Source organism: Jatropha curcas, chromosome 7, assembly GCF_041381405.1.
Source record: "Jatropha curcas cultivar XTBG-Jc1 chromosome 7, XTBG_Jcur_1.0, whole genome shotgun sequence".
Classification (NCBI taxonomy): Eukaryota; Viridiplantae; Streptophyta; class Magnoliopsida; order Malpighiales; family Euphorbiaceae; genus Jatropha; species Jatropha curcas.
In genome coordinates this window covers 23,903,401-23,915,570 of record NC_143157.1, presented here as the reverse complement: position 1 = coordinate 23,915,570, position 12,170 = coordinate 23,903,401, and the positions used below count along the sequence as shown (strand labels likewise).

Genomic DNA, 12,170 nt, shown 5'->3' with positions numbered 1-12,170 from the left:
CTTACGTCTATAATCATATTTTTGGAACTTTAAAGTCGAGAACCTTTTAAATTATTCAAAGATAAATATTAAATATTAAAATTAATTACTACGGTTTAATTAAAAATTAAAGAATAATCTAAAACCCAAAGAAATCAAATGAAATCATGACCCAAATTTTTATTTTCAAAAGCCATTGAATTTAAAATTAAATAAGAAAGCTACATGCTTATATTTTACTCAATAAAATATTTTGTAGTCACATTTGAAAATCTTATTGACTTAGCTTTTATTTAAACCATATCAAACCAAGTAAAACAATTGAACCGTGTGATAAATTTTTAATCAAACCAAATGGGACTGAAAACAACTTAACAATTAAGTTGTTGGATAGTAAACTCTTATCACAACGCCACATCACCAACCGACCTTTTCGCATCACTTCTCCTCCACCAAAGATACCTGTTAATGGCCTGAAATCACAGGGACAGCAGCCCCTCTGCACAGTTGCTCTTCCTCCTCCTTCCCTTGATGTTTTTCATGACTCTAGAGTTATATTTTGAAGCTTTCTCACTCTACAATTGAAATGGCATCAATAGGTACACTATGACAGCTCTTATTTCACTCAAGTAAGTGAGACTACACCATTTTTATGTTTCATTAGTTAGATTCTTAAAATAAAACGGTTAGATTGCATAATTCAATCTAAGAACTAAGGTTAGGGTTTGTAGAGCTTGATTCTTGGAGTTTTGTAATATGATGAGCTTGGTTTTAAAATGAGTAATAGCATCATAAATGGAACTAGATTAAATTAGAGGGATGATGTTATGGAAGCAAAGCAAAATCAGTCTCCCATGGCTACATGTGGTTCGACCATGGTGGGAAATAAAGAGCTGAAATTTTTTTTTTTTTTAATGAAATAAATGACTTAGCATGTCAGGAACATTAAATAAAAATAGTTTTAGCTTGGTGATTTTGTAGATTTAAAGCCCAAGTGAAAATAGGAGATTTTGATGTTTATGCCATAGCCGAAATTTCGCAGAAACTGGTGTTTAAGCGCTTAATATGACTCTAATAGATTTTAATTAACTTGATTAGGATATCTTTCTTATGTATGTGCAATTTGATTGGTTAGGTTGTCTGGGTTTAGCGTGAAAGATAAAACTTTAACCCTTTAATGGAAATCTTAGCTAACAATATATTGGTGGTAAGCATGAAAGAGAGATTGATTATCACTTGATATGCATATTTATTTATATATCTGTAATATGACTATGTAATATTATGGATAAATGGAGATTGCTACTTAAATTAGAAATGTGTAATGAAAATAAATTGATTTTGGATTAAGTTTAAAATGTTGCAATTAGAGGAGGATGGGATTTAATTATTGGGTGATTGCCTGATGGATGTGTTGAGTTTGTATGCTGAATTTTTGTGATCTTAGACACAGGTGATTAAGTCCAATTATAGGAGAGATGCTGCCAGATTTTTGGCAGATACTTAGAAGGAACTAGATTAGTTACATCCCTTGTAAAAATTAGTCACTAGAAGAATTGTTATTGTGATAGTTATTATTATTATTGGTTAGGATATGAAGTAATGAAATTAAGTTTGGATAACAAATAAAAGAATTAAAAATAAATTAAGTTAATAAATAAAATAAATTCTAGAGATACCATAAGAAGTTAGAATGATATAGCAAGATGACTGAATAAATGAAATGAATGTAAAGTAATTTAGAGAAGTATGTAAGATAATAATTCGATTCAAATTCATATTAAAAGTTCTTTTCTTTAGATATTTTATAGATTCCGAGAAGTCACTTATCAGTCAAGAAGAAGGTAGGAAAAAGGAGAAATGCATCTAGCAATAAAATAAACCTGTGAGTAGTATTAGATAATTCACATCATCCATCTACATTTTTCATTCATGCATACACTGCTAAATGTTATACATGCATTGCTTGGTAAATTGTTATTTGTGTTGCACTATTTGTTGCTAGTGAACATTATTTAATTAATTGCAGCGTGCTCCATGTATACTTTGTTTGTATGAAATTGGGATGAAATGGGTCCCTGTTAGGTTTGTGAGGGTGGTCTATGATACCGTCAACCATATACAGGGAGATCAGTGCCTCCGTATGCATATGATGAAATATGATATGAAAAACCACAGAGTGGCCTCCTGTTATAGAAAAAAAAAGAGAGTATAAAAAAATGAGAGAGTTGGTCAAGTAAGATTGAGACCGGTCGGCCATGTAAGGGGATCGGTTCCCTGGTGCACACGTGATAAGAGGGTGGCCATGTGTGAGCACGGCTCATCAGGAGTTTTGGTGACGGCACTGACTAATCTCCACTTGATATGTTATGTGAATGTGTAATATTTATGATTGCTGATGCAATGTCATTTGTGTGATTGATTGCATGATCATATAACTAATCGAATGACTAGATTGATTTATATACGCCTTTGTGTGATTGTATGAGGTGAGAAGATTATTTAACCTACTCACTGAGTTTAGGCGCTCACCTCTGCCTTAAAATATTTCCAAGTTAAAGCAAGTTGAGGAATCCTTTTGAAAGCAACTTGGTTGAGCATTGAAATGGTGAAACCTATTCGTTAGCTGCGAGGTCTTCAGAAAAGTATTGTAAATGTAGAAATTAATGAATGTAATTACTTAGAGTTCCACACTGTAATTTGTGGGGTTGTAACTAATAAGTGACTAGATTATTATTGTATATATTTTATGATTTATGAATAATTGATTCAAATATTAAATAGAGCCTAAAACCCTTGTGAGTTGTTTTGATGAATGGGCATAAGTGTTAGGTATGTAAATAGATCAGTGAATCCAATCTGTTAAGGTTTACTATGGGCTTTAGAGGTCTTTAAGCCATCCCAAGTCCTAGTGCAGGTCCTAATGCCGGTCCGACAAATAGCTGTAATTATTTCATCTGACTCATTGACCTATGCTTAAGGATGAGTATACAATTAAATTTGGTTTTAATCATACTTTGAATCAATGTAAACTAAATAGCACAGTCACCGTTTTTTTATTTTAGATGCAAAATGAACCAACATTAAATTAGAGTATTTAGAATTAAATTAGTTGCATTTTTTATTTTATTTTTTTAACATTTTTTTGTCAAATTTAGCCATTTTTGGATTAAACAAGAAATTGAATTAAAAAAAAAAAATCTCTATAAACTCGAAATAGCACTACTTATATCGAATAAAATTAGGTTAGATTGATTCAATATTTTGATTTTAACCAAATTATATTTTACTCTTTCTATGCTTTTTCTCTTATTTACAAATCGTGATAATTCTCATCTTTGTTTATAAATATAAATCATCTTATAATAATTCTTTTGTTTATAAATATATATTATTTTAAGAATATTAAGGAGTAATTAATAATTTTTTCAATTTTTTTATTTATATATAGTAAAATTGATGACCCTAGAATAATGAGATGAGATAAAGAAAAATTTAATCAAATTAATGAATATTATATTATCGTTTTAGAGAATTAATTGTTTTTTAATCGTTATATAATAAACTTTATATATGTGGAAAAAAAAAAAAAAAAAACACCTACCTCCCCATCTAAAGTTGACAGAAAGTAATGGTAACTTATATTAATTATATAGATTTATTCATTAATAAATTAAAATTGAAAAAAAAAAAAAAAAAAAAGAAGGAATACTAAGGACAAGCAGCTAACACATGAGCTGACAAAACATAGACTAGAGAATTGGAAATGGTCCAAAGTGGCTCTTCCACTACACTAAATGGAAATATATCTAACTCCAAGCTATAGTCAATGTCTGAATTCTAACAATTTGTTAAAGCTTAACAAAAAGGTTGTTTGCCGCCACATTTTATAAATGATATTGCAATTTCTCTTTTCTTCCCACTATTGTTAGTGGATATTAATTTCTCTTTTCTCCACATGGTTAAGTGGTGTCTCATGCTTCTGCCTAAATTTAAAGAATTGACCTATGTATGGGATAACATGTGTTAATATGGTAATACTCTTTAATTGACGAGTGTTGTAAAGAGTGGTTCGACATTCTTCTCCTTTAAATAAAAGTTAGGTCGAAGTTCGATACTTATAGATGGAGTAAATATTTATTAAGAACACTTTACTATTTATTGGCGCAGTGATTTAATCTACCATAACTAGCTCATTACCTTAGAGATCAAAGACTAAATAAATGAAAATATAAATTTTTATTGAAATGAAAGTATTTCTATATATATTTAAAAAATGAAAAAATAGGAACAATTTTTTTTAAAATTATTTCTTTCATTAGTTTGGTTCAGATCTATGAAATTCTAGATATACAGAGGGCGACTATTACATAATTTAAAATTTTGTAATTAATAATTATTAATTTTAATTCCCTTAATAATAACTTAACAAAATTACCACATCATAACTATTTTATGAAGGCTTGAATTCTAATATTATCATTACTTCTCTCCTGCTAAAATTGTTATCATATAAAAATAAAGAATAATTGTTAGAACAATAATTTAAATATTTTATGTGAAATTTTTATTACTTCTTCTAAAATTGGATTCCAGGAATTATAAAATTAATATAAAAATATAAAATATTATATTTAATATTTTGCATTTCATTTCATTAATTAGATTAAATATAAAATTTTTATAATTTAAATGTCAACCGTAATCTGTTAGACGAACTAATCATCCAAAAGGGGCTCAAAGAAACAGTTTTATTGTGATACAGACTACCATAAAATACTGTAAAATTCCAAATTCAGTTTTGCATATTTCACAATTAGGGGTTTCGCCATGTTCAACTTTTGAAATTGTTCCTAAAGAACTCTTCTTCCACTTCGACTGGGTTTGACTTTTTAAATTACGCAAAAAAAGGTGTCTTCAAAGTTCAACTCTTTTCTTCTTCTTCTTCTTCTTTTTTTTTTTTTTCATTGCATAAATATCTGCCAAAGCCAACCTAAGTACTATAATAGCAAGTCTATAGCAACCTAACTGATTCTCTCTCAATCCATCTTCTTCTCTCTCTCTGTTCTCAACCAGCAACACACTAAAAGCTAAATTAAGATAAAATTGAAGAAACGGTAGGTTGTAAGAACTTAGAAGGGAGAATCTGTTTGTTTTGTTCAATGGTGCTTTATTGTTGTTATTTTCTTTTACCACTTACATTGTGATTTTATGGGTTTTTGCAGAAATGCAGTAAAATGGATCAATTGAAGTGGAAAGGAGTCATGATTTAGTTCTGTTTGAAGAATATTTAAGTCAAATCAAGCCTTAATATACAGATTTTGAAAATTTTTGAGGTAACAGATGCTCTTTTGTTTTAAAGTTCTTGATTTTAACGGTGGGAATATGTAATAATGAGATGGTAGTTGCTGGGCCTTTTTATGTTTGTCATATTATGGTGGGATTTTGGTTGGAAAGACATATAGTGCAAGGTTATTGAAGTATCTGTTAGCCTTGATTTTATTTTGTAAGCAATTTTGGGTATTTGCAGTCTTCAAAAGTTTAACTTATGAACTTTACCTTGGAAGGATATGATGTGTTTTTGCAAGTTGATTCTCTGATACATGTGTCTTCTTTCCTTATTTCTCTTCTTAACGGACTAGAGGTTGTTATAAAATTTGAATGTTTGATGCATGGTCGACCTGTTAAAGGTTTCTCTCTTGATGGACTGGAGGTCTGATCTACTGTTTTGTAGCTCATAACGTTTGAGACATCATTACCCACTATGGATAACCTTGTGTCTTCCATGAGGTGCCTTTTGTAAAAAGATCAGGAGACTAGAAGAATAGACTCCCGGTGGATTTTGTCATATACCGACTTTTCATTATCTTGGCCATTAGCATAGTTCTATCTCTGTGTTAAATGTATTGCATCGCATGGTTAATTCAGGAAAATATTAGAACACTACGTTATGTGGAGAGTGAATGTTAATATTTAACTGTAGGAATACAAAAATTTTGATAGTGAACATTAGAGATATTTCAAAGAGCTGACATGAGGAAAAGGAGATTTTGATACAAAATAGGCATGGTAGTTACTCCAAATTAAAATTGGCAAGCTTTTCTGATCAAGAGGGGAAAAACAGTTGCATCACTGTTTGTGAGGGGTTGGATGCTGGTCCTTCTTCTAGGCTGGTTTCTCTATCAATGTACTTCCTTAAAACAGTCTTTGCTCATTGATTCATTTTTTTTTCTTTGAGATGCATTGTTGGTGTCTTATTACTAATATTTCAAAAACTTGATTTATGGTTTTCTCATCAAATATGTCCTTGGTTTTATCTATTATTGCAATTTCTATATCATGGCTTAGTCATACTGCATTAGCTCTCTCTCCTGTTTCCTGTCTTGCCAGTATCTGTTATTAGTTTGCATTTTCATGTAATTGGCCTGGAAAAAGCTTCTGATATCTTGACACACAGGATATCATGTAAGACATGAGTATGGTTAAGTTAAATGGGAAAGGAGGTCTCATGAATGGGGTAATAGACCAGACATTTGGTTCCTTAAGGAAAGTAGTTAACAGGTACTTTTGGGATTCAATTAATCAATATTTTTGTTCAAATTATATTCATGCTACAGTTAACAAGTTCTGGATGAATTGTATAATTTTGTTTTGATGATATTTGGTTCATGGGTGTAGAGTGATTCTTGATGCTAAGAAAGTTATGCCTGGTGGAATTCAAAGCATCTATGTTCTGTCACCATTCATTTTACAAGTCATCTTTTAGGACATGAAACTTATACTTGTTATCCATATTTTATCTTGAAGGTCTTTGTCCTTAGATTCTTTTGATTTTCTATGCAAAGGGAATACCATGGAAGACATGAGTAAGGTTAGCCAAAATGGGGAAAGAGGCCTCAAACTTCACGAGTTAAATGGGGTAGTAGATCAGACCTCTAGTCCATTGAGAAAAGAACTGGTTAACAGGTATTTCTCGCCTCAAAAATTAATGCTACATTTGTAGAATTGCATGATGAATTGTGCAAATTGTTTTTGATGTATTTGGCTTAAGCTCATATTCTAGTAATGTTTACCCTTTCTTTTATTTGTTCTTTTTCCCCTCATGTGATTTAGTGGCTGTGAATAATTTAATTTGCTTTTCCATAAAAAAACAGATGCCCTTGGGTTATTGCAACAGGCTAAGTTGAGTATCATGCTGTTTGAATTTTATTTATTCAAATCCAATTCAAGCTTGAGTTTGACAATAAGTTCTAAAATAGTCCAGGCTTGGTTTGTTAATTTTCAAGAGAGTTTGAGTTTGTTTCTGCATGACTGTTTAATAAAAAAGCCCGTTTCAATACAATGCTTACCACAAAAAATTATAGTTATAATAATTGCTTTTAATAAGAGAAGAAAGTGTGTTACAAAATACGGTAAAAGATTTACAAAGTGGAGGAGTAATACAGTCAAAATGAAAGATTTTATTTACTATAAACTAGCAGACAATAATAAATATGAGCTGTATAACTAGTAACTCTGTGATCTTTTTCTATTTTCCTCCAGGTTATCTTTTTCAATGAAGTCTCATGAAGATGATGAAATTGACTTGGAAGGCGGCAAGTTGGAAAAGGACAGAGATAAAACAACACGTAGTAGTAGAGTCATTAAAATACAAAACCAGGCCTTATTGTCAGGCTTTGCATATTGCATTTCTTCCTGCAGTATGATACTGGTGAACAAGTTTGTGCTTTCCAGCTATGATTTTAATGCTGGGATATCTTTGATGCTGTACCAGGTAATTTTCAGTGGTTAAAAGTGGTCTAAGGTTACACAAGATATAATGTTTTTTTATTTAATTTTTCCTTAATGCTTTTTAATTTAAAGAATTTGAAAAAGATTCTGATATCTGTCAAGTGGATCTTATATATATTATAACTTTTTTTTTTAATGCAGAACCTTATCTCGGTGATTATTGTATCAGTATTGAGTTTTCTGGGCATAATATCAACTGAGCCACTAACTTGGCGATTGATTAAGGTCTGGTTGCCTGTGAATGTTATATTTGTTGGGATGCTTGTAACAAGCATGTTTAGGTATGAAGGATCTTATCTTTTTAATGGTCTTTGTTGACTTGGAGTGCTTTTTATGCAATCCTTGTGGTGTTTAATACTATTATAAAAATTTCTTGTTGCACCATCTTACTGAAATCTAGTTGGTGTTTTCCGCAGCTTGAAATATATTAATGTTGCCATGGTCACAGTCCTGAAGAATGTTACTAATGTGATTACTGCCCTTGGTGAAATGTATCTATTCAGTAAGCACCATGACAGCAGAGTATGGACTGCTCTGTTCTTAATGGTACGTTGAATTTTGGATTTATCTTCCTCTTCATCATCACCATCATGGGATTTATAATAACAGAATCAAATTGGTGTTCTATTTTAGTCATTGGCAAATTGCTGCATCCAGAAATGTCCCAGTATCTCATTCTTTTCCCAGTTCAAGTGGGAACATGCTAACTATGGGCATAGAAACTGCTACTAAATTCCATTAAAATAAGGAATAGTAAGATGAGAAAATGAGACCTGTAAAGCTGTGAAGATGGAAAGACTATGCTTGAGAGAGGACTGTAAAGATAGATGGAAGAATGAGAAATTGTTGTTCACACCTTTAAGAGGAAAAAAGTCTTTCTTTTATAGGAACTTTCTCATAACTTGGGTTGACATTGAATTTCCCATTGAATAAATCGATCATTTTATCTCATATTTAACTTGTATGTTATCACATATCTAGGAATATTTTTTTCATGAATTGATTTTTAGTATAGAAAATTGGAGTTATTAACTCAGCAGTTGACATTCTACATCAGGGCAAATTATATTTTGGCATATCTGCTGTTTGGCATTCTTATATCTGGATAGAAACAAATATATATCGAGGGTTATGGGGCAGGGAATTGTAAAGGCTTAACAAACCTAAACCTGTTTATCCTAGAGTCAATTGCATGTTCTTTTACTATCTGAAAACTGTGCGAATGATTATATCCCTGATTAGATAATGCATAGCTATTTGCAAGCTAAAGTAAATGAGAAGTTGTGTTAGGTAACATCCAACAGGAATTTTGTCACTTTCTTCATACTACGAATCCAAACAACACATTATTAGATACTTGGGTGCTATTTGTACAATGGATAGTGGAATGAATAAGATATGAATAAAGCAAGATGTGTGAAATGAAAGTGTGATTAGAGTCCCATGTGATTGCAAAATATCAAGTTCAAGAGGACATTTATAGGATTGCAATTTGACCAGCCATGGTTGGCGGCAATGATTATTGGGTTGTTGATAAGAATTAGAGACAATTTAGTCAATGTGAATGTGTCATTTAGATTGTAGAATGGCCATTTCACCTGTGGTAATTCTGCTCCCTTTACTATCAGTATTTGTTGCTGTATGTTACTAATGCTACTGTTATTATTATTAAGAATTGCTTGAGATCTATTTGTTGCTCACATTGTAATTAAGTTTGAGAAGAAAGTTTTGCTGTTGCCTTGCACAGATTGTTTCAGCAATTTCCGGAGGGATTACTGATCTGTCTTTTCATGCTATTGGCTATACATGGCAGTTTATCAACTGTTTTTTAACTGCATCTTATTCTGTAAGTATATTATTTGAAGTTTTTGGTTACCTTTTGCAATTTGGGCTCCAATGCACCTTATGGCTTCTAATGGTTTAAGAGTGTTAGATCATTATGTACTTTACCCTCTGATGTTTAGTGTTTCAGCACTAAGGAGGCGGATGTGATTCATTGGGAATTAATGAATATAAGTGCTCGAGTCTTTATGTGGGTACTTATAGGAATGACTTGTTTTAGTTACACAATTTTTGTATTAGACTTGATATGGCAGTAGCTTACGAGATCAAGGTTGTCGTTGAAATTTTGTGTACTTGTTTATTTTTATGAATTAACTGGTTGCTTGCCATAGTTATTGCCTTCCTTTTGAACCAAACTCAAGTCTCAGGCTCCAGGACTTGTAAAGAGTTGCTGCAAGTTCAAAAGTTGATTATAGATATACATTGAAGTCTTGTATAATTTGCATTTTTCTTTGGGAAATAGATGGGTTATTAACAATTTGTTTAGTTAATCCATTTAACAGGTCTATCTAAGTTAATCTACTCAAGAGATTTATCTTTTGTCTAGATATTTCATTTAGTTTGTCTTGTTTCATTTTTACTCTTTAAGAGTAACTGATGGATTGTCTCTCTCTTTTATTTTGTTGCTGCAGCTGACCCTACGCAGGGTCATGGATACAGCAAAGCAAGTCACCAGATCAGGAAACTTGAATGAGTTTTCAATGGTTTTGCTAAACAACACCCTATCACTGCCTTTGGGAATTATTCTGATTTTTGTCTTCAATGAGGTGGAATATCTCTCCAAAACGTAAGCTCTCTCTCTCTCTCTCTCTCTCTCTCTCTCTCCCCTTTGCTTAGATTGTAATGTATGGAATGCGCTCGGTTTACCAACAAGATGTATGGAAATCTAGTCCTCATATGATCTAAAACTCTAATTCTTGTGAAATTCAAATGACCTTATTGAGACCTATAGCTACTTTTGATTGAATCATCCTTTGTGACTTATTTCCCGAACCTATGCTTTTCAACATTTGTTTATTTACTCTTTTTCCTATGGCATTTAATTGTTTTTGTTTTCTTCCCTTTTTTCACTGTTGCACTCTTCTTCTTCTGGTTTTTTTATTATATTCTCTATATAATCTTTTTGCATTCCAAGGTCAAGCATACCATCTTTAATACATTTATCAATACCATATATCCATGGTCTCTTATTTAATGATCATAAAGGTCAGCGACTTACACGAAAGGCACATAGAAAATTATGTGTCACTATTGATTTTACAAGTTATAATGAGTTGAATTTATTGTGTCTTCCTGTATAGCGTTTTTCTAATTGAACCTCATGTAACGTGAAATTAACTTGGCAGGCCACTCTTGAGATTACCTGTCTTCTGGTTGGTAATGACGTTAAGTGGGTTTTTGGGTCTGGCAATCAGCTTCACTTCCATGTGGTTTCTCCATCAAACAGGGGCTACCACTTACAGGTATGATTAGAATGTGTATGGCTAAATATTGAAACGAGAAAATTGTTTTAGAATTCTCATCGTTGATTTGCAATCTGCAGCCTTGTAGGATCGTTGAATAAGATTCCACTGTCGATTGCTGGCATTGTTCTGTTCCATGTACCTACCAGTTTAGAAAACTCTGCCAGCATTTTCTTTGGTACGTTCTCCTCATCTAATTTGCTTTCAACAATTATACATCTAAAATATTTATGGAACCACATGAACTGATTAAACTGATAGATCATATTTTGTTCGCTCTTAAAATTGGTGTTTGCTTAGAAGAAAATTTCATTTTTTTGGTATGGTTTACAAAGAATCCTTTTTTCTTTATGTTCATATTTGAACAATAATTAAATAATGTATCTATTTTAAGTATAATTTTTAATAAAAGCAACAAATTCCATTTTGTTATATAAGAAATAAACTTGGAGTAAGATTTTTCAGATTTAACAACAATTTATATTCCTGTTCCGTTTCCAAGGCGAACGAACCATACATGCCTGTATAAATGCAGGCTAGCTTTCTTCCCACCTTACAAAATGCAAGTTTAAATTTCGTTCTCTAGAATTAATAAACTGATTGCATTATGTAGGTTTGCTGGCAGGGGTATTTTTTGCTAGAGCCAAAATGAAGGAAAGATCTTAGTATTGACTAGCTTGACTCTATTAATGACCATACGATATGCTTGGATGAACTGTCTGATCACTTGTATACTTAATATCAATGGGGAAATCGGTCAGGCCGTTCCGGTTGACACGTAAAAACATCTGGAGATTCTTTCTGTCACTCTGGTATCCATTATGAATTGAAATCCAATGGTGCAAGGGAGACCATGGAGATTCTGCCCCGATGTATTAGATAATCCAGTTTTTTGGTATTTAAGATGCTGTCACATTTTTGTAATCTGATATTTCATCAGGCAGCTCATCATTTTTCCCCTTCTTGTATCAGGTGCTTTAGTCTTAAAGACTCTGGTTTTAGGGCTGATATGTGTGATTGGGCTATGGCCATGTTTTGTAAACTATTAATTAATCAATTCTGATATATGTATTTTATTGGGTGTTTCACTTTCAA

At 31.8% G+C, this 12,170-nt stretch overlaps 1 protein-coding gene and 1 long non-coding RNA gene across 7 annotated transcripts; both read left to right on the top strand.

Annotated features, from left to right (window-relative positions):
* Positions 1-2,760, top strand: LOC110009343 (uncharacterized). The gene is made up of 2 exons (XR_002284251.3): positions 1-608; positions 2,009-2,760. It is a non-coding gene; the product is annotated as an uncharacterized LOC110009343 (long non-coding RNA).
* A 1,971-nt stretch (positions 2,761-4,731) lies between these two features.
* Positions 4,732-12,170, top strand: GONST1 (golgi nucleotide sugar transporter 1). 6 transcript variants are annotated; one of them, XM_012215345.4, is made up of 11 exons: positions 4,732-4,890; positions 5,205-5,315; positions 6,825-6,945; positions 7,522-7,753; positions 7,912-8,051; positions 8,187-8,316; positions 9,518-9,616; positions 10,245-10,399; positions 10,959-11,075; positions 11,156-11,253; positions 11,689-12,170. In XM_012215345.4, exons 3-11 carry the CDS (start codon positions 6,833-6,835, stop codon positions 11,739-11,741), a joined length of 1,137 nt encoding a protein of 378 aa, XP_012070735.1. In that variant the 5' UTR covers positions 4,732-4,890; positions 5,205-5,315; positions 6,825-6,832; the 3' UTR covers positions 11,742-12,170. The 6 variants fall into 6 exon arrangements, with proteins under 6 accessions (XP_012070735.1, XP_012070736.1, XP_037492539.1 ...); XM_012215346.4 differs by having other exon boundaries at positions 6,787-6,945; XM_020678865.3 differs by lacking the exon at positions 4,732-4,890 and adding an exon at positions 4,897-5,096.

What these genes read in the sequence shown, in the direction of transcription:
- GONST1 (XM_012215345.4), top strand. Translation starts at nt 6,833, where the DNA reads ATGGAAGACATGAGTAAGGTTAGCCAAAATGGGGAAAGAGGCCTCAAA. An exon ending in TATCTTTGATGCTGTACCAG is followed by an intron (nt 7,754 to 7,911) that starts GTAATTTTCAGT and finishes TTTTTAATGCAG; the next exon opens with AACCTTATCTCGGTGATTAT. An exon ending in TTTTAACTGCATCTTATTCT is followed by an intron (nt 9,617 to 10,244) that starts GTAAGTATATTA and finishes TTGTTGCTGCAG; the next exon opens with CTGACCCTACGCAGGGTCAT.